At 40.5% G+C, this 21,769-nt stretch overlaps 2 protein-coding genes across 7 annotated transcripts in view; one reads left to right on the top strand and one right to left on the bottom strand.

Annotated features, from left to right (window-relative positions):
- The first annotated feature begins 1,324 nt into the window (after nucleotides 1-1,324).
- On the top strand, nucleotides 1,325-11,113 carry senp1 (SUMO specific peptidase 1). Its single transcript, XM_083770056.1, has 18 exons — nucleotides 1,325-2,078; nucleotides 2,170-2,228; nucleotides 2,353-2,537; nucleotides 2,649-2,724; nucleotides 3,488-3,683; nucleotides 3,815-3,968; nucleotides 4,082-4,200; nucleotides 4,336-4,613; nucleotides 4,958-5,021; nucleotides 5,150-5,188; nucleotides 5,290-5,374; nucleotides 5,840-5,980; nucleotides 6,579-6,707; nucleotides 7,226-7,429; nucleotides 7,734-7,813; nucleotides 7,947-8,031; nucleotides 9,241-9,336; nucleotides 9,431-11,113. Exons 1-18 carry the CDS (start codon nucleotides 1,933-1,935, stop codon nucleotides 9,491-9,493), a joined length of 2,199 nt encoding a protein of 732 aa, XP_083626182.1. The 5' UTR covers nucleotides 1,325-1,932; the 3' UTR covers nucleotides 9,494-11,113.
- Nucleotides 11,114-12,371: 1,258 nt separating this feature from the next.
- Nucleotides 12,372-21,769, bottom strand: part of rbms2b (RNA binding motif, single stranded interacting protein 2b) — a 34,388-nt gene continuing 24,990 nt past the window's right edge. The window contains exons 7-14 of one of the 6 annotated variants that reach the window (XM_083769495.1): nucleotides 20,703-20,812; nucleotides 18,930-18,976; nucleotides 18,731-18,824; nucleotides 18,543-18,593; nucleotides 16,474-16,584; nucleotides 15,504-15,602; nucleotides 15,318-15,407; nucleotides 12,372-14,810 (exon numbers count right to left, since the gene is read on the bottom strand). In XM_083769495.1, the coding sequence (XP_083625621.1) occupies nucleotides 15,330-15,407; nucleotides 15,504-15,602; nucleotides 16,474-16,584; nucleotides 18,543-18,593; nucleotides 18,731-18,824; nucleotides 18,930-18,976; nucleotides 20,703-20,812 (590 nt within the window). In that variant the 3' untranslated portion in view covers nucleotides 12,372-14,810; nucleotides 15,318-15,329. Of the gene's footprint in view, nucleotides 15,408-15,503; nucleotides 15,603-16,473; nucleotides 16,585-18,542; nucleotides 18,594-18,730; nucleotides 18,825-18,929; nucleotides 18,977-20,702; nucleotides 20,813-21,769 lie in introns of all 6 variants that reach the window. The other 5 variants (XM_083769496.1, XM_083769498.1, XM_083769499.1 and 2 more) reach the window with 5 other exon arrangements.

Here is a 21,769-nt window from a genome sequence, read left to right as displayed (position 1 = left end):
TCACAATGCTGTGTTGTGAGATTGTAGATCAGCCATTTTTACAATTGAACATTGTTGTGCGACTAAGTGTATATATTATGTAGGACTTAAGAGGTTAATTACAAAATGATGTAACAATAACTGAACGACTTCTACAAACATCTGTCAAAGGCGTCACAAACTAGAAAATTTGCAATTTAAAAAAATTGCAGAGTGTGGTTGCCGCAGTGGCTTACATATGCCCCTCCCACTAGTATTGCCAGCCAATTACAATTTCAAGTCACGCCTTAGATCATGCGTAAGTAATTCGGAGGGGATTTAACCCCCGAAATTCATGTTTTTGCGACAAACGGTTACATTTCTCGCATTTGCGGCGCCCCCTATGGATGAAAATAGAATTGCTTTTAGAACTTGGTTGATTGAACCACCCCGGACATGTGATTGAAATGTGGGATGGATTGGACATTCCGTTCGTGATTTATGGCATTTTTTGTGATATAGGCCCCTCCTACTAACTTCGGAAGACGATTACGGCCGAACGATACGCACTTTAAAAATGCTGCAGTTCAGTTTTAATTGGATGGGTCCAGAGATCACGTGTGCCGATTTCTGTGAGATTTGGACAAAATCTGTAGGAGGAAAAGCAAAAAGTGTGTTTTGGACAAAATTCAAAATGGCGGAAAATCTATCATGGCGGAAATGGGCGTGGCCTATATGGGGAGATGCGTCATGACCAAAGGAATCCAGGGAAAAAATAATTTTGATTTTACGACCTACGGTTCAAGAGTTATAAGCCAAAAGGTAAAGTGGGCTGTTATAGCGCCACCATGAGGCCGACCGATAAAATTGTAGGGTTAAATAATTTTAGGGATAATGTTGAATTATCCCTAAAAGTTTTGTAACTATAGTGATTACAGTCTCCGAGGAACAAATACTTGAATTTTTGCCTTTTCCCATTCATGTCAATGGGGAAATTTAATTCACTAATAAATTCATATCAATTAAACTATACAACATTTCTCTTAACAAAATACAAGCACACGATTCCCGATTTTTCCGGTCAATTTGACATATGGCTCAAGTGCGTACAGCGTACAGTGTGGGAGGTATAAAGCGTCAAAATAAAGACTACTCCAGTGAAATAATAAAGTGTCACAGTTACAAGAGTCTGGTTGCCCATTCGGGCAACCACACTAACTAAGGAACTGAAGTGAACTTGAAGCTTAATTTATATATAACCCATCGTACTACGGTGTCGCGTGCCTAAAAAACAGATCTACAAGCCAACAACGCGTCGCGACGTGACGCTTCGTTAGCTTGCAGATCAGTTCCTCTTGAGGCACGCGACCCACACACGGACCACGCCACAACGTGCGCGGCGACGACGGCGAAACGTGTAGTCGCTCCTCGTTTCAGCCATGTTGTGGTTTTGAATGAGGAAGAAGCGGGACTCGGCAGAGAGGTTTAATAATAGTCATTTTTTTAGCGAGTTTAAATGTCGTTTTAAAGGCATTGTATTTTTGCGCCGCGCGACTGAAATGCCGAACAACTCCGAATCGCCGTTGTTTTTAGAGCGCGTCGGTCGCCAGTGACCCGCTTCCGCCTGGAATCTAAAATATAGTTAGATCAGCTCGAGCGAGCTGTGGTGGTGGCTAACCGTTAGCTAGGGTAGCTAGTTAGCCTAGCGCGCTACTAGCTAAACACACTCAGAGCTAGCTGCTGCTAACTAGCTAACGGTTAGCTCGTTTCGTGGAAAATAAAGACGATATGTGGCGTGGGTGTTTTAGCCAGTTAAGATAGCCACGAATAACCCCGCCGCCGCAATTCGAATGACGTGTATTTGGCCCCGTTTTGTGTGTGTGTTAGCAAGCGGGACCAGAAGTGCGTGTAAGAAGTGATTTTATTTCTCAACTGGTGGGCTGGCTGGGGGGCACTTTGGAACTTTCCCGAAACATGCTCAATAAAATCTACGAATGGATAGGGACCGGTATCGCCAACCTTCGCAACGGGGAGCCAGCTGCGGACCACCAAGCAGATGATGCACCCGGCGATGAGGCACCTGAAGGAGGTCGGGTGAGCAGGAAAAGACCACTTGAATGGTATGTGTGTTGTGACGGTAGATCTATTCAACAAAGTTTGAGCTCCACGCTTCATCACAAACCAAACGTTTTTATTTATTTCTTCAATAAGTTTGGAAGATGGAGATGACGTTGTCCCAGATGGCTTAGCAGTGAAGAAATCCAGAATGGGTAATTAATAATGTCAATGGCCAACACAATTCCCAGGCAGAATCCTTCTCATGTAATTTCTGTACAGCCACACAAAAGGCATGTCTGTTATGTTCATATCATTTTAATTGATATTGGGTACCAGGGGACCTCATTGACACAGTCAAGATCGCAGCTGAAGGGGTAAAAAGCCATAGTTCTAACGTGGCCACATGGGTGAGGAGCATGAGCCCTGCGTTGAGGAACATACTTCCTGCTTCTCCTCCTGGTCCTCCATCAGAAGACCTCCAGCCACTTCCATCAACATCATCAGCAGCAGCCTGGGAAGAGGTACCAGTGATGTTTGTTTATGATGCTTCTCATGTGATCATGGTGCACTTCAAATATTGGTAACACACAATTCTGAGATGTGTGACTGTCTGTTTTCTCACATGTTTTCAGGATAAGAACACTGCCTTGCTCGATGATACTTTTGCGGCTCCCTCGACAACTCTGCAGTGGAAGACCACCAAATCTGGTAAGGATGTAGTGTGTGTGTGTGTGTGTGTGTGTGTGTGTGTGTGTGTGTGTGTGTGTGTGTGTGTGCGTGTGCGTGCGCGCGCACAAATTTCCACCCAGGGTATATTGGTATTGATGTTCAACAGGCATTATTATTTGAAATTTATTTGCAGAAAAACATTGTATAGTACCTAAATTAATAACATTGTTAGCTGCCTGTTCATATAACTATTTTAGGCTGTAACAAAGGTCATTCCAATGTGAAATACAATTAAGTACACTGGCTGTCACATTTAAAGTAATCCATGATGAATGATCCAACCCTTTTCGCCCTGATGAAGACCTTCCAATGTTGAAACATGTTGGCAGTAGTCTTTTAAACAAATATAAGCTGTTCCTCCTTTTTACTCCTGATTTCCTGGAAATCCATCCATCTTCTTGAGGTTTATGTCAGAACAGACAGTAATTATTGTCATGTAATTATTGTTCAAACAAAGAGAGAGGGTTAATTTAGCTATGTACACATACCTAACTAAGCATCCAAATCAATATACACAAAGAAAATGTGTAAATACATTATACATGCGTAATGGAATACACAATAATGGTTATAACCTCAATATCTATGTATTGTATTAATATAGTGTAAATGGAGATGTATGCATTATGTTCATGCACGTCATGTAATGTCCTCATACCCTTCACAAACACACTGGGAAGACGGATGGAGTGCATGCATTCTCACACAGATGTAATTCTTGTCCCCCTTTTATCTTGGACAGTGGAACCCTTCCGAAATGAGAGAACATTTGTGGGATCTAAGGTCTGCAGGCGGCAAGCGTGTATGAGCCTAGTGCATCGTGAAGTGCCCAAAACCAATGGGCACTCGCTCAGTTTGCCTCCCTCTTGCACCCCCAAAGTATACCCCTTACCACGTCTAGGCAGACCCCTCAACCTCCGACCGCAGGGGACATCAAGGTAATATGCTGCTATGCTTACCATTGGAATGTTATCTTGCTGAATATTTTCGTTAACATGCCAGAACAGTATTAGTCAACGTTGGCTGATCAAGTTTGCTTGTTTAACAAATTGTCATTTTATTTCCACAGCCAATTAGCTGCTCATGGTAGTGGTACAAGTGGCAGCTCCTTCACCAGCATGTATGAGAAAACCTTCCCCATCAAAGTGGTGCAGAGTCCCACACACAGCAGCACCTCCTCTAGCCGCCTACCTGGGTCCAGAGCTCGTTGCACTGCACAAGAGGTTAGTTGTCAGAACCACAGTGGATCAGGTGGCTGTGGATTTCTCTTATACCGTTGTTGTAGGCTATCACTGGCCTCCATCTCACTGGCTTTCCCTTTTTTGTTTTGGGCCAGTCTATCCATGAGGAAGAGAAGGAGGTCTACCGACAGTTGCTGAACATGGTCTGTGGTGGTCAGTCGTCTTTCCACAACAATGGAAGCTCGCACACCATTAATCGGTCGCACAGAGATTTGTAAGTAGGCTTTTTCTATGGTTTGCAGAGAGACGACAACGCAAATCAGTAATATAAAAAATGGCCTGGAGAAAGCAAATGGTCTATTGGAGAACACTGACCGCTGTTGTGATATCATTCTTCCCCTTCTTTCAGCACCAGCTTCCTGAGCACCAGTCGTCGGCTTATGAAGGTACCTTGTGCTACTGGGGCAGAAGGGACGCCGGAGGGACCCAGCGGACCCCCCAGTCCCCAGGAAATATCCAGCCAGGGTTCCAGCAGCCTCCCCAGTCCGGCGGAGGCCTCTGGTGGGCCAGGGAACCAGACATCGTCCCCAGACTCTGTCCTCCGTCCAAGTGGAGCAGACACCCAGCATTCTGCTCCGTCTCCAGCTGCCCTGCAGGACACCTCGTCTCAGGACACACAATCATCTGGTGAGTTTCTCAGCTCAATGTGCAATATGGAAATAGGAAAATACCATTTCATGATGTTTGTAGCTTTAAGTCAAGCTGTTTTGTGTAATGTATGAGTTCATGAGTATAATTATAAGGACCACAATGGAAACAAGTCCCGTGGACTTTTTTGTGGTATCCTTTTAGCCTAACTGCCTGACTGTACCTTGTGCCGTTTACATTTCGGTCTAATAAAGTTTTCAATCAATCAATAAAAACCTTTCATAATACATAGAATGCTCTAGTCTAAAGTCAAGCGGATACTTCAAAGCAGTTTATATGTTTAGTTCAACACTCAACAATGTCATATTGTCTTTTCTTTTCAGCCTTTGATGGTGATTCTGTAATAATCGTGAAAGAACAAAAGGGTAAAAAGCCAGATACCTCAAGGTTTGTATATGCTTTGACTAAACGTGGTTATTTTATAATACCGTACATTTCTTCTGACACCTCCAATTAATTAATTAAAATCGACTCAATTAATCAAATCAACTTGTATTGTTTTTCTGTCTCTGCAGTGTGCCATGTTTCCAAGCTGAGTTATGGATCAAAGAATTGTGAGTACAATCTTAATGTTTTCTTTATTTAACCCCACTATGGACTGATATTGAATTGGAAAAGTGGAAAAAACCCAATATGGTATGTTTTCACATTGTAGGACTAGCATGTATGACTCTCGCGCACGGGAGCGACGGAGACAAATCGAAGAACAAGAGGCTTTGGCTGCCCAGCTGCTAAGACAGGTGAGTCAAGAAAGACTACATAAACCGTCTAATAGATCTGCATGGTTTTAAGTAACTTGTCAATCAATATATCGTACATTTATGCTGATTATAAAAACTTGACATTTATGGGGTCTGCCATAGCTTAGTGGTTAATGAGCCTGCTTGGGAAGCCAGAGTCCCTGGGTGTCCCAGGTCCCATTCCAGGCCAGGCCAGCAATGTGTCAATGTGTGACCGGGAGCAAGACTTGAAACCCCATTTTGCTCCCAGAGCACCGTAACATGGCACTCACTGCGCTCTTAGTAGTTAGTTATAGGATGAGTAAATGCATGCAGAGGACACTTTATATGTGCAAATATACAGTGACAAAAAAAACACGAAGGTCCACTGACTAAGTCGGAGTACCACTTTTGTTTTCACAAACATCTAAGCCAACCTTAGGGACTGCTGTCATTCCTCTAAACCTGCTTGTGTTCTTCCATCAGCGTCTATCTGATGAAAGCCAACTTAGTCCACTTGTTGAGGTCCATGTGCGAGTTCCTTTGGAAAAGGAGATTCCTCTCACTCCCGTCAGCGAAGAGCCAAAGTCCTTGGAAGAGAAACCAGAGTTCCCTGAGCTCGATGAGGTATTGTATGGTTTTAATGTCTTTAATTGGCTTGCACAACTCTCCTTTGTAAAAAACTATTTTATTTTTAATTAATGTTTTTGTGGATGATTAGATGAGTATGATAATTGCAGAGTGCAGTCCTGAGAAAAAGTCAAAAGAAACATAACTTTTGAAACATTTGAAGCTCAAAGCAAAAGACAGCATTGTTGTCTACAGCCAGTGAAAAATATATTTTATGCTTATGTTTAATGATACTAACTAACTGTTTTATTTTTGAATATATGGCATATATTCCAATATATTTATTCCAATTGCCATGCACAACTCTCCTTTGTAGGTCTAGTATTAAACTCCTTGACTACAGTTTACCTACCATTACTGTATTTTATTTTTCATTTTATTTTTTGTGGATGATTAGATGAGTATGATGCTAGATGAGTGCAGTCCTGAGAAAAAAAGCAAAAGAAACATTAGAACTTTTGAAACATGTGAAGCTCAAAGCAAAAGACATGCAGCATAGTTGTCGATACTAACTGTTTTATTTTTGTTCATGTGTAATTTGTGTACTTTTTAGCGTTGTTCTTTGGCTTATAACACCTGTGCTGTGTGTTTTAAGGAGATGGAGGAAGACGTGAACACGGCCATGAGAGGCAATCCGCATGAAGTGCTCAGTGAAGGTTTCGGACTCAGCCTCACACGCAAGGATCTACAGACACTCAGCAACCTAAACTGGCTCAACGATGAGGTGAGAACTCATTACCTCACTTGTACGCTGGACAAGAAGTACTACCCAAAGAACTTAGGTTGATGCTCTGTAGATCTGTTTACATTCCCTTAGCATGAAAATCCTGTCTTGATTGGTAGAAAAAGACAACTTCTGGAGGAAGTACTTACCTGTACAATGAAAGTCACACCCTATATACACTCTGTGCCATAGTTATTTGCCAGGCTTTTCTGTGAGATGAGAATCACATGCCATTGGTAGTTGAATTTCATGAAAAGTCTTTACTGTAACCGTAGGGCATATAGGTCTACAGTAAATAGCATTTTTAAAGAGACTCAAGAATCAAGATCGGTTTATTTGTCTCATTCGGACAGGTACAAGTAGCAAATTGATGGTGTGACATGGTCCACAAGACATGGAACATCAGCAATACAATATACACAAGATAATGTAATAATAAAACGCCTATAATTTGTTACACTTATCAGTGTAACAAATTACCTGTCTGTCAGTGTTTCATTACCTGTTCTCTCTCCCAGGTCATTAATTTCTACATGAACCTACTGGTGCAGCGTAGCAAAGACCCTGGCCGGCCGTCGGTTGAAACGTTCAACACATTCTTCTACCCAAAGCTGCGTAGCAGCGGCTACTCTTCTGTCCGCAGATGGACCAAGAAGATTGACATATTCTCTGTCGACATTCTGCTTGTGCCTGTCCACTTGGGGGTGCACTGGTGCCTCTCAGTAAGTCCTCATGAGCCTTATGCTGCTTTCACACTGGCAGATGCAAAGAAACAAAGCTACACAGCGTATTTGTAGCTTAAGTTGAGATCAGCTCAACGTTTTTGTCGGTTTGTAGCTTTTGCAGCAGCTGCAAACATCGGATGTATCTTTGTATCTTCATGTCGCTGGCTTCTATTGAAAATGAACAGTAGACTACCATCTGCCCGTGTGAATGCAGCATTAGTTGTGAACTTGTGGGACAGTAGGTTTTAGCTCATGCAGTGATTCATGCAGCTCTTGTATTTACATGAATTCTCTTGTCCAGGTGGTGGATTTACGAAAGAAGGCCGTCATGTATTTTGATTCCATGGGAGGAAACAATGACCAGGCCTGCGATATCTTGCTGTAAGTTTCAGTGATAGGCTCGATAACTGAAATGCAACCCACTCACTCTGTATTGCTTTGTCGAGGAAAATCTACTTCAACAGAAGCCTGGAAAAGTAATTAGGGCCCATGTAATGTAATTCTGTGTCCATAGAGATTACCTGCAGAAAGAAAGCAAAGACAAGAAGGGCAAAGAACTGGATACCTCATGCTGGACTGTACACAGTAAAAGACGCAATGTAAGTTGTGACCTGTTTGGCAGGATTTAAAGTAAATTTTACAGATGGGAATTTCTGCCAGCCAAGCATTCTGACTGTTCCAAGATGCGCTTTATTCGTTGTTAAAGGAGAATTCCATACTAAAAGGCTTTCTTACCTTTCTTTGTAGTTGTTACGTCCCCACCAAAGAGGTCCAGGTGTTATTTTGTGCAAAAGCTCCTTATTGGCTATTTCCCCTACCATAAGCCCTACATGAATTGCATTGAATTGAATGGGAATTGAATGGGGCTATGGGGTGTTGTGCTAATTCGCTTATTTCCATCGCTCAAAATTATAATTTCTTTGTATATATCCTCTCTTCATAATGTAAATAATATCCCAAGCGGCACACTTTACTACTTCTTTCGATGGAAATAAGCGAATTAGCATAACACCCCATAGTCCCATTCAATTCCCATTCTATGCAATGCAATTCATTGGGGCTTATAGTAGGGAAAATAGCCAATAAGGAGTTTTTGCACAAAAAAACACCTGGACCTCTTTGGTGGGGACGTAACAACTACAAAGAAAGGTAAGAAAGATAAGAAAGCATTCTAGCATGGAATTCTCCTTTAAGAAGACCCTTTTAAGTATTTGTATATACTGTAGAAGAATATGAACGTTACAGTACCGACTGTACAGACTGAAACTTATATCACTACAGTACCTGCTACTGCTGACACTAATAGTCCTTAGGCTGGGTGAGATACCGTTGCCACTAAAAGGTACAAGACATATGTGGTATCATCTTGTTCGTCTGACATCCAGGAGTGATAAAATGTGTGATAGCAGTTTCAGAAGGGCAGCTGTATACCATTTTAGGGGTATACTGTCTCTGATTATGCAAAACCACATAATTCATTGTCTAAACTTTAAAAAATTCTGATGTTTGTACCAACATGAAGAATCACATAGAATCATGAAAACCCCCAAGTTTGACATGTCACATTGTCACATGCTACTTAAAGCATAATGAAATTTGGAAAATGTTGCCTTATATAGGTTGTCTCTGGTGTGGTATACAAAAATGGCCATAACTTGTTCCGCGATGTTTCCTCAATGACCAAATTAATAGAAAAAACACAAATAAAAAGTACGGCATGACAACATCATAGGTTAAACTCTATTCCTTGAGCTTTTGGGCCTGTAGCCCCTCAACTATGTAATAATGCACCCCCTCTCCCCCGACAGGAAATCCCTCAACAGATGAATGGCAGCGACTGTGGGATGTTCACATGCAAATATGCAGAGTACATCACCAAAGACAAGCCAATCACATTTACACAGGTATGCACAGTTGACAACAGCAAAGCGAAACTTCCAGTGCATCAGTGGATTATGGTGAAACATGTCTAACACGATTTTCCTTTCATATTTACAGTCACACATGCCCTACTTCAGAAGAAGAATGATTTGGGAGCTTCTCAACCGGCAACTTTTGTGACATCATTGAGGTGTGGGCCTGAAGTAGCACAGTTGGCTCTTGTGACGCAGGCCAAGCCCATTTCAACTGCAGGATTCAGTTCACTCTTCTCTGGGGAAAGACTCACATCCCAGCGCCTTCAGATCTGGAGCCGGCTCTGCCATACCAGCAGTTCTTCAGTTAACCTGGCTCTTGCCTGATGTGACGGGGCCAGAATATAAAGCACTGCCTCTCGGCACTCCCTTTCTTGTTTGTTTTGTTGATCCGTCACCGGAAAATCAGTTTTACAGCTGAATTGGTGCACATTTTGTATTGTCCTGTCAGAATAACTTGTTTGAACTTAAAGCACAATGATACTTTGTTAGAGGTTAGGGTTGTGCTATTACCTTGTCATGATGTAACTAGTCCAACTAGTAACGTATCTAGCTCCATTGAAATTGATATTCAAATAATTGAATCAGTGACATAACATTGTACAGTGAACTCTCAAGTCAGTCATGTGGCACATAAACGAATGCTAACAGCAGTCAATATATAATGGAATAATTATTTATATAAAAATGACAACTTCCTGTTGATTTTTCTCTTTGAAGTTCAGATCCATTAGTCCAGGTCTTCTTCCTAATGCATATAGTTAAGTCGACATGAAGTTGACATTTGTTCTTTAAAAGAAATTAGGTACTGGATTTTGTGATGATATATATTTGCAGAATCTGCATCGTTTGTTCATTTGTGTGCTAAAAGAGTGACATTGACAGCTGTGTCACCATACAATGTAGTCAATGAGTCAACAGAACAAGATCTCTCGCCATTGGGCTAGTTATATCATGACAAGATAACTACACAAACCTTTACCAAATTGTCAATGCGCTTCAACAAATCATACTCTGGAGTATAACATTCAGAACCACAGTGCATACACAAAAGTAGCATGTTTATGCTTTGTCACATTATTCCAGTGCATTGAGGTTTTCTTTTGCTGAAACCAAGGCTTAAGAAAATTATGTTCAAAAGTAAATCTTATTTAAATGTATTATTTTCCTGGAGTTGTAAATACCCAAGAATCTAATGAATGAATCATTATTTATTGGGTGAATGACTTCCAAAGCTGTAATAAGATGTAATGAAACTACATTGCAAGGCAAGGTGTTAAACGTGAAAAGTAGAGAACGGCATGTATAAAATCTTTATATTTGGACATCCACATAGATCTTCGCCTTACAAGATGAATGATTACATCCAAGTGGACATTATTTATTTCAGTTATTTGTTCAGTATGTATAAAAGTTTTCAAATGTATAAATATACCTCAGAGTATGGTTTGTGGTGACTGAGCAGAATGAGTGATGGTACCTTTTGATGTACTGCCCTGCTGCTGAGTGTAACGGCTGTCTAGGTTACCCCAGAATAGCTTGTTTAAAAAAGTATTGCCATATCCTTCTCAGTGAGTCTTGATTCTAAAAGACTGCAGCTGAGGTTCAAAGTCTATTTTGTTTATTTGAGAGGATCTTTTTTCAAACAGTTTGTAGGTTTATGGAGGATATAACTTTGTACAGTTAAAAGTATACAGCCTCGTAATGTATTTAAAATACATTTTATACAATTTTTGTATCTTGTTTTTTTTATCTAGATTAAATTCCCTTTAGAAATAAATCCATGCATTGTGATTCCTGACTGTGTTTTCTTATATCAAAGATAATTTGAACACAACTAAAATAATTGGCAAAGCCTTAACTCTTAAATGCTCTTAACCCATAAAAACCGGGAAACCATCTGTGTCCTTTTAGATTTTAGCTAGATATCGCTAGATATGTCCAAAACATAAAATTCAAAACTAGCAACGTGTTTGCACGACGCTTCAACTTGTTGTATGATCAAGTAGGGTTAATTTACGAAAAAACTAAAAGTTAGGGAGATAAGAGGTTTGTGCCAGATGGCAGCACATATAGCAACATCAGTTTTTCAGAAAGCTCAGGATTTAGAAGAAGGCATTTCTAGAATCAGCCTATTGCCTGAATGCGTTAATATGCCCTTGGATTAAAAAAAAGGCAAACAGACAACAGTGGAAAAAAAAATCTTTAATTAAAAAAAATATCGAGTTCAAAATCAAACCAAACAAGTTTTCAACAGCTGTAGTTTTTGAGGAAGGGGGACAGAAGACAGAAGGACAAACGGGCCCGAGACAATAGAGTAGTCTGCTTGATGCTCACAACCACGCCGGATGGATGAGAGACCCATCACACGACTTTAGGACTTTATTCAAACAAGATTTTAAAACCTTGACCCCCCCTCCCCATGTATACATTGATTTATTGAACGTCCAGGTGTTCTATAGAAACGTTGCAATCCCAAAATTAGCAGCAAGAAAGTTCATCAAAATTAATCTTTCAATAAACCGTTCAAGGAAATCTGTGACAGATTTGTTAACTTCAATTTCTTTTTGGAGAAAAACAATCCAGAATGACAATGGAACACAGACAAAATAATAGTTATTTAAAGAAAATCCCAGTTGCTTTGTAAATCTATGTTCAGAGTATTTTCATACAGGGAAAAAAAGGTATTCAACATTAACATTAGCAGTGCACGATGAAAAGCTCTGTTCCAGTCAGAACCAACCAACCATTTTTTAACAGCACTATTATATTTATTATCTCATCGGTGATATCTAAGGCATTTCTGTGAAGTTTGACTTCTTATGTCCTAATAGGAATAACAGTTGGTTTCAGAATACAAACTAAAAGCACTCAACCAGTTTTAAGTCTCTGAATGAAAATGCATTTACAAACACGAGTAGACCAGAGAGATAATTGTTATTGGACTAAAACAAAAATTGTGATTTGAGGAAATTAAGGGAAACTAAACCTATTACTGTCTATATATATATATATATATATATAACTGTCTCAGATTAATATCTGCCTAAATCTATCAGTGGCCTAGAACAATGAGGTCTTGTGTTACTGTAGACCCATACTATTACTGTCTTCTTTGGTGATACAGAAAACAAAAACAGGACAGTTGCAGTTGAATGGGTGGGGAGATGGGCAGTACACCATTTAGTATTACTCAAGTACACCTGCCACAATTTCTTGATTTGAGCAGATTTAGTACAATCGTCTATATGAGCTTATGATAAACAAAACAGATTCCCTTTTATTTCAGCTATTCTGTCAATAGATGAAGATGAAAGTATCAGGAGACCAGAGTCCTGGGAACATGAAAGTGTCTGTCTGCAGTCATTTTGTCAGGTGATCCATTGTCATAACATGAGGTGTATTGCATTATTAAGAATAATAAATTAATTGCATAGACCATCAGACCTTGGGCATGATTCTGAAAATCGGACGGAAGAGTAAAGGTGAGCAGCCGTGAGTACTACTGCAGTTATTGCCTGTGATCCTTGCACACTGACTAAGCCTACATTGCTCTGGTATGATGAGGTAAGTTAAGGTTTTCACCATTAAATTGTTCCCAACTGCTTGGGGCACATATCTGTAACAAGCTTATGAGTCTAGCTGCTCTAGCACACATAATTCATCCATTACCGGGAGTTATAAGGTTAAAAGTGCCAACACTGGTGGTGACACAGACTGAACTGAAATATTTTTAACACGTTAAAGCCTTTTGATGCTGTCAACATTGAAACCAGAGCAAGAGAATTATGCAAACACACACAAACAAATCACTGATTTCAAAGAGAAAATGCATCGTTGAAAACACTTATCTACGGTTCACTATTTAAAGCACACACAACACACTACCAAAAATAAAATCAAAGCCTCTTTGAAAAATAGCATCAATCTTAAAAAGTATTAAAAACGAATTTGAAAAAATCTCAAGAAAACTTTTTAAATAAAAAAAGTAAATAAAAAAATAAACAACAGTCAAACACAAGGAAGGAGGGGAAAAGCAGCAATGCAGGTGTAGAAGCAGACACATTTAACGGCCCATGTCGAGAAGACATCTCCATACTGGCCATATTAAAACATCTCAATAGTGTCTTCTGAGGAAATACCAGGATAGCATCACACTGTAACAGTTGTTTTTCATGTCTGTGTAATAAGGATACCATATCCTGATAATAACGTCTTGTTTCAGAAAATAATCCTTTGTGTGAGACTTGGCTTTCACTTCTATAAAAGCAAACTGTGTAAAACCCTTTTAACGTGGAAATACACAATGACGAACTTGCTGCTATGTACACACGTTTTGGTCAAATGTTATTAAAAATAACCGTGACATTATTACACACAGATAAAAAACAAACAAACAAAACTGTTAGCGAAAAACAAAAGTCCTATGTACAGGCAGCTCTGTGTGAGATGCGATCTCTATTGAGCAACTTTGGATTTAATCAAGTGGAGCAGCTCAAAGTGAATATGCTTTGCTCTATATTAAAATATTCTGTGGAATTAGTCTATTTATCTCTTTGAAAGCAGTCAGCTCTCCGAAATCTGTCATATTGACCACGATCTCTATCTAAATAATCATATTATTCTAATCCTTTGATTGTCTGAAGCTTTGTCAAGATTGTTGAAACTATATATCTTTTGAGATTCAAGTGCCAAAAGGAATAAAGAACTGCTTCTATAACGTATATATACTATCAAACTTGCTGCCACTTTTGAAGAAACAAATCCAAGTTAGCACCAGATATCTCCAAAATAGAAGACCTTAGATTTTTGTTGGTTGGATGGTTTGTTTTGTAAGCCTTCTCTTTTCAAATATTTGCACTAATCAGTAAAACAAGGAGACATAAAGCTAAACACACAAAAAAACAAAAAAAATTATGTACAAAAAGGCAGGTTCAAAGCTCAAAGTATCAGACAAAAAGAGAGAAATAAACTCTTAGCATATCTTACAAAAGGTAAAAAAAAAAAAAAAGGTAAAAAAAAAGAAAAAGAAAAGAAGAGTGAAATAAATGACAAAATTGACATGTTGGTGTTGTGATATTCTGTTTTTTCTGGCTCGCCAGAGTTTTAGAAAATAAATTGAAATATGTGCACAAAAAAACAAAAAAAACAAGAACGACATGTAATGTGTATTTGTGTGACGACCGGTTTCTTCTGCCTCTTGACCATTATCAAAATAGACGCACCATCTTCTGTTCTTCTATTTCCTGTTCGCTCGCCATCCTCTCTATTAGCCTTGCGTGTATGGAGTAAAAGAGTTTTGTCATAAAGTATGAGTTTGTAGAAAATATCAATTTTTGTCCTCTGTGTAACAGTCCGTGTTCCTCCCTACATGTCTGGTGCTTAAAGAGTCCAGAGTCAACTGTGCACTGTGCAGGTTGGTCAGCGGACAGGGCCCGATGAGAGTTACTCCAGCTCCAGAACATCTAAGACGGAGGGACGAGGGACGCCAGATTTAGCAATGAGAGCAACTATTGTGTGGTCCCTCATCTTTTCTCAATAAATACTGTAGCATCGATGCAAGAAACAGATGTTTCTCTGGATTAGTCGCATGGATGTTTGCATGCACACAAACAGGCACAGATAAACACACACACACACACACACACACACACACATGACACAACATGACACACCCACGCACGCACGCACGCATGCACGCACACACGTTTGTCTTCCTATACTTGTGAGGACATCAAAAGTTTAGGACGGCATTGAAAATAGCCTAAGGATTGTTGAAATAGAAGATCTCAGCTTCAACCATGAAAATAAAATAAAAACCATTTCTCTCTCCTAACAATGTCTATTTCTCAAACTCTACTATACTCGTCGTGGCTACACCTGTGGGAACATTTGGCCCTCACGAGTACAGTAATACAAGTACACGCACGCAAACAAACACACACGACACACTACACTTTAGTGGAGCCCACCTCCGCCACTCTTCACTTGTTATGCTGGTAGGAGTAGGTTGTGTGTTCTGTAGGTGTCTCTATGGCAACTGGTTGTTGGACGGCACTTTCCTGAAAGAGAGGCAGCTGAGATTAATTTGCCGAACAATAGCTTCACGCAGACATTCCCATTACGCCATGATGATCCAATTCCAAGGCAGAACATACTGTTGCGCTCCTCTGTACCTCAACTGAGACGTTGGTAGCAGGCACTTGGGTGTACTGGGGAATGTAGGTCCCCTGCATAGATGCATTTGCAGGCATATACTGGAGGGAAACAAAAGAACGACGTAATTAACAACACGTTACAACAGCCACTAAATCAGCAATGCCGCTGTTGAATATCAACCCAGAAGCCAGGACAAGCTCTCCTGGACAATTTAACCCCTTAATCCCTGTTATGGTTGAGCGGAGTCCCTCAGAGCTCTATGCTAGTGTATGTTCTGTTTTTGCTCTTCTAAAAATCGTCACTGAAACTAACGATTGTATTCCCTAGAATATGCATGCTGGGGTTTAAGTTTAAGTACCGTACATACTCGGGGCCTTGTGGTTAGAGTGTCCGCCCTGAGATTGGGAGAGTGGGGTTCCATTCCATGGCCAGGTCATAACAAAGACTATAAAATGGGACCCCATGCCTCCCTTTTTGGCACTCAGCATCAAGGGTTGGATTGGGGGTAATAAGTCCCAGCGACATACTAGCGTCATGTCCAGGGTGTTTACATCAAGCCGGCGCCACCTAGAGAAACAGGAGATAGGCTCCTGCCCTATGGGCCCCATGACTCGGCAAGGCATACTCGCCCAAAAGATATGTCTTATTGAACTGTTGTTTTTGTTATGAGTACATTCAGACAGACCGTGAATATATTATGCAGCAATCAAGTGACAGTATTTTGCATTTTCCAATAGTAAGTATTGGAGTTCTTGAAGGCTTGTTTTGATGCCAGTATATTAACAAGGTAGCTATGCTATATCAAAACCAATATTTAGAAACCAACCGTAGGTTAATCGAATAATTGTGAATATATATCAATGGTTCTTGAGTAACGTGGATTAAACACGTAGAGATAAGAGACGTGATGCATTTATAGATAGATATCGCCCAGCCCTACTATACAGTATATTGTAGTATGGGACTAACTGTGCCACTGCTGCCCATGGAGAGGTGACTAAGCTGCTGGGCCAGCGGCCCCATCATGGAGGTGGGCTGGATGGACATGGTGTGTTCCATTCCTGGCGTTAGGACAGCTCCCTGTGGTGAGAAGAACACAGAGTTAGGACAGCTCCCTGTGGTGAGAAGAACACAGAGTTAGGACAGCTCCCTGTGGTGAGAAGAACACAGAGTTAGGACAGCTCCCTGTGGTGAGAAGAACACAGAGTTAGGACAGCTCCCTGTGGTGAGAAGGACACAGAGTTAGGACAGCTCCCTGTGGTGAGAAGAACACAGAGTTAGGACAGCTCCCTGTGGTGAGAAGAACACAGAGTTAGGACAGCTCCCTGTGGTGAGAAGAACACAGAGTTAGGACAGCTCCCTGTGGTGAGAAGGACACAGAGTTAGCACTTAACCCAGGGATCAGAGCCATGCTGGCTTGTGGTGGACATTTTTGCCATGCAAAATAGTTTGGACATACAAAAAGTGTGTCCAAAGTGAGACTTTTTTGCTGTGTCGTTTTAATGTGTTCGTAACCGCCCCTTGGAAATAATTCTTCCATATAAAAGTTCCAGACTAATATCTACGCAGTGATGCCAAGTGGTCCCGAGTGCGCACCCGGGACCATAGTGTGAATCTGCCCTCAGAGTTAAGAGGGTCCTTGCAAATAATACATTTGATAATACATTTGAGAACTGGTGCTAGACGGACTCCTAATATATGCCATAGTGTTGTAGCAAATAAGTGTCATATATATATATTTTTTTTTTTAAAGATTTGTTTAAGGCTTTTGTGCCTTTATTGATAGTTACAGTGAAGACAGACAGGAAAGAGGGAGAGAGGGAAGGGGAGAGACACACAGCAAAGGTCATCACAAATGGGATCCGAACACGCGACACACTGTCAGGCAAGAGCCTATATACATGAGCCTGGACCGGGCACCAGTGTACATATACATATTCTGAAGAAAACCTAAATACTTGACATTTGAGTCTCATTTGAGTCAAAATAAGAACATTATAACGGTGTGTAAAAAGCAAAATAAGACAATTTCAGGACGAAAAACATTCTGCTTATTCAACTCCCATTGTGTGAGCATTCTAAACAGTGTGTTTTCTCTAGTTAGTCTAGTAGTTAGTCTATTGTTGTATTGGGATGTTTTCTCTAGTTAGTCTAGTAGTTAGTCTATTGTTGTATTGGGATGTTTTCTCTAGTTAGTCTAGTAGTTAGTATATTGTTCTATTGGGATGTTTTCTCTAGTTAGTCTAGTAGTTAGTATATTGTTCTATTGAGATGTTTTCTCTAGTTAGTCTAGTAGTTAGTCTATTGTTCTATTGGGATGTTTTCTCTAGTTAGTCTAGTAGTTAGTATATTGTTGTATTGGGATGTTTTCTCTAGTTAGTCTAGTAGTTAGTATATTGTTCTATTGGGATGTTTTCTCTAGTTAGTCTAGTAGTTAGTCTATTGTTCTATTGGGATGTTTTCTCTAGTTAGTCTAGTAGTTAGTCTATTGTTGTATTGGGATGTTTTCTCTAGTTAGTCTAGTAGTTAGTCTATTGTTGTATTGGGATGTTTTCTCTAGTTAGTCTAGTAGTTAGTATATTGTTCTATTGGGATGTTTTCTCTAGTTAGTCTAGTAGTTAGTATATTGTTCTATTGGGATGTTTTCTCTAGTTAGTCTAGTAGTTAGTCTATTGTTCTATTGGGATGTTTTCTCTAGTTAGTCTAGTAGTTAGTATATTGTTGTATTGGGATGTTTTCTCTAGTTAGTCTAGTAGTTAGTATATTGTTCTATTGGGATGTTTTCTCTAGTTAGTCTAGTAGTTAGTCTATTGTTCTATTGGGATGTTTTCTCTAGTTAGTCTAGTAGTTAGTTTATTGTTCTATTGGGATGTTTTCTCTAGTTAGTCTAGTAGTTAGTCTATTGTTCTATTGGGATGTTTTCTCTAGTTAGTCTAGTAGTTAGTCTATTGTTCTATTGGGATGTTTTCTCTAGTTAGTCTAGTAGTTAGTATATTGTTCTATTGGGATGTGTGTAAGAGGCCTTCCAAGGTACTCACTGTGGGCTGCATGAGGTACGACTGGTGATGCATCCAGGAGGGGTTGTGGACCTGCAATCATTCCAAAGGGAAAAGAAGACACTGTGTCATTATGATTCTCTTAATCCAGATTCTCTTAATCCAGGGCAATTCCCAAGGCGAGGTAACATCAAATGCATAGGTCTAACTGTAATAGGTTGTTCCAGTACCTGGTAGGTTGATACCGGAGAATGCATGTATGGAGAGAGTGAAGTCTGGGCTATCATCCGGTTGGGGGCAAGGCTGTATGGAGAAGAGTAGAATCTGTAGTGGAGAAACAAGCTGTTAGTGATCAGTGGTCCATCGTCACCACAGGGTTCAATGTTTGCATCATAGAAATCAGCTGTGCAAAAAAGCAGTAGCACTCACCCATTCTGTAAGGCTGTAGTGGGGTCATATGTTAGTGTCATTCCCCCCTAGAAAATAAGCAAAAAAAGCCATTCATTAACAAACACATATTCTGCGTTGAACTCTCACTTTGCCTGGAGGTTGCATAAGAGTTAGGATGTACCGTACATACATTACATTACATAAAACAAGAATAACTAGTCATAATTGCCAGCTGCAGCAAGCTCTCGTTTATGAACATCTATAATCAGTTTGTGTGCCGCAGCCTCTGCCTCAGCTCACACCTTCACGGCGTTCAGAGTATGTAGCCCAGGGATGTCAAACTCATTTTGGGGTGGGGGCCACATTGGACGAAATGTGACTTCATGAGGGTCGGAGCGGTGCAACCATGCAGTCGCGGACTGCACGCATGCTCACGCATGTTTACGTACACAGCTGTCACTTGGCTTTGTTTTTCTTCCTGTTGTGCATGCTATAGCTACACTACATCACACAAATTATAATAATAGCTACTTACATTATTGACTTTCATTATTTGTATCATACCCCCCTCTCTCTCAGCAGAGAGAGAGGGGGGGGGGGACATGCATCGCTTTAATAGTCCATTCAATTGAGCACATCTGACAGCAATCAGACTAGTTAGGGAGGGCAGCTCAGAACTGGGATTGAGCATTTTGGTTTATATTTCTTTTAAAAATCATAACTTTTGACAGGAATGTGCTAGAGACTTATTTTTCTTTTTTTTGACAGACTCATACATTTATGCTCTACAAATGGGGGGCCGGATTAAATAATCTCCGCCGTATGTTTGACATGACTGATGTAGCCCATACGGCTTCACGTTGTGGTATGGGTATGGGTTTTATGAGTAAAACCCATCACACACCGTCTGCGACTGCCGCGCGTCAAAACAGCCGCCTCCATTATTTTCAATGAACCTATCGCACACCGGCGGCGTCCGACGCGCGCTGATGCCTCGCCTGGCGCGCCGATAGAACCAGTTCTATTTTCCAGGCGGCGCGGCAACGCGTAGCGCCGCGTCGGACGGAGCCGGTGTGTGTTGGGCTTTAGTCTCCCATTGGCTTAAAAAGTGTCGACTACGGTACGCTAGTAGACGTAGGTGAACATGTTGTCCAGCCGCCATTCAAGCAGCTGGCAAAAAATATAAAGTTAAATATATTGTCAGTAATATATTGCATAAGAACCTCATTCTATCCAAAGCCGAACCGTGGTGGCATTATGTCCAAAGCATTACGCCTGATTTATACTTAACCCATTAAAACTGGGAAAGCATCTGTGTCGTGTTAGATTTGAGCTAAAAGATAGGACTTAGAGCAGTAGTTCCAGAAGAATAGCAGCTCCACAAGCTCACAGCATGTCGTGCTATTTTTGAAAAAACCTGAGAGTGTGATTTATTTTAACACAAATCTTCTCTTCTGAAACATTTTCAGATGGGGGAACACATCTGAAAACAGATGGGGGAACTGTTCCATTTGTATACTCTCAGAGTTATGATGGCCCTTGCAAATAAAACGTTTGAGAACTACTTTTACTAGTGGACACATAATGTGCCAGACATGTCAGACATATTCCGAAGACTTATGATGAAAATAGTAACATTATAATGGTGTAAAACAAAAAATTGCCACGGACAAGACCAAGTCCTTGCCACAGACACATTTGTCCGTGTACGGACATATTGATGTCTCCTGCTCACAACACCTCGCAGCCACGGTGCGTAACCCACTACAACAACTCTTGACTTGAATTATTGATTACAAGAGTTCAACTCACCGTTTCTCCGTCTCTCGTCCAGGGACGACCGTTCTGCAGGTACTTCCCTTGGCTCTGACGCTTCTTCTGGCCGCCATCGGCAAACTTACACAACAAGGGCTCTGCCGGGACTGGAAGGTTCAGAGGTGTGATTGATGAGTTTCAGTGCTTCCAAGATTATCGGACTTCCCACACCCACACTTTCTGATATGAACCATAAGGCCATCACACGCTTAGCAATTTCAATAACAAATTTCACTGATCATCCCCTGAATCGCTTCTTCAACCTCATGCCATCTGGACAAAAATACCAGAACCTTAGCGTGGAAAAAGCTCTGCTTTAGGAGTTTTGTCCCCTCAGATATCGCGGCATTAAACAAACTGCCCCACGGATAGGAGGCCTCTCTGTACAGTGGGGACCTCGTTGTCTTGGTGATATGTTGTTCTGTGCTACAAGGTTATGTGTTGTTTTTCTGTTGGTGTTGAACAGACTGTGAAGACAAACATCCCTTCAGGGACAATAAAGATTATTATTATATTATCCATATTGAGCGATAGGATTACATTTAGATAATCATGAATATGTAATGGTGTTAAATGGGCTTCACACAAACAGAAGGTCATCTCAGTGACATGTAAAAGGAAAAATAGATAGGCCTATACAGTATAGATAGAGTATCTCCAGTGGTGTAAAGTAACAAAGTACATTTACTCAAGTACTGTATTTAAAAATGTCAACTTCATTTTTTTCCTTTTTTTTTATGTTCATTACTTTTACTTCTACTTGATTACATCGTCATCATCATCATAACCTTTATTTAAACTCTGAGTACTTTTGCACTTTTACAGTAAGTAAGTGTAAGAGCCATTTGAGCCTCCTTATCATCTCTGTGATGTCACTACAGGGCAATGCCAATTTATCAATCAAGGCCTAGGTTGCCATAGTTACAGGGAGGGTATTTAACCCTGTCCCTAATGAATTGCAGGTGTTGCTGATAGGAGGCAAACTGTTTTTCTGACTCTGCGGACAGGGACTGTTGCATTCACCACGTTGACTGTTATTTATGTCATTTGCATTCAAAGTATAG

This window comes from Protomyctophum parallelum (genome assembly GCF_964188405.1).
Source record: "Protomyctophum parallelum genome assembly, chromosome: 7".
Lineage (NCBI taxonomy): Eukaryota > Metazoa > Chordata > Actinopteri > Myctophiformes > Myctophidae > Protomyctophum > Protomyctophum parallelum.
The sequence above is the reverse complement of the archived record's forward strand: the minus strand, read 5'-3'. Positions and strand labels throughout refer to the sequence as shown.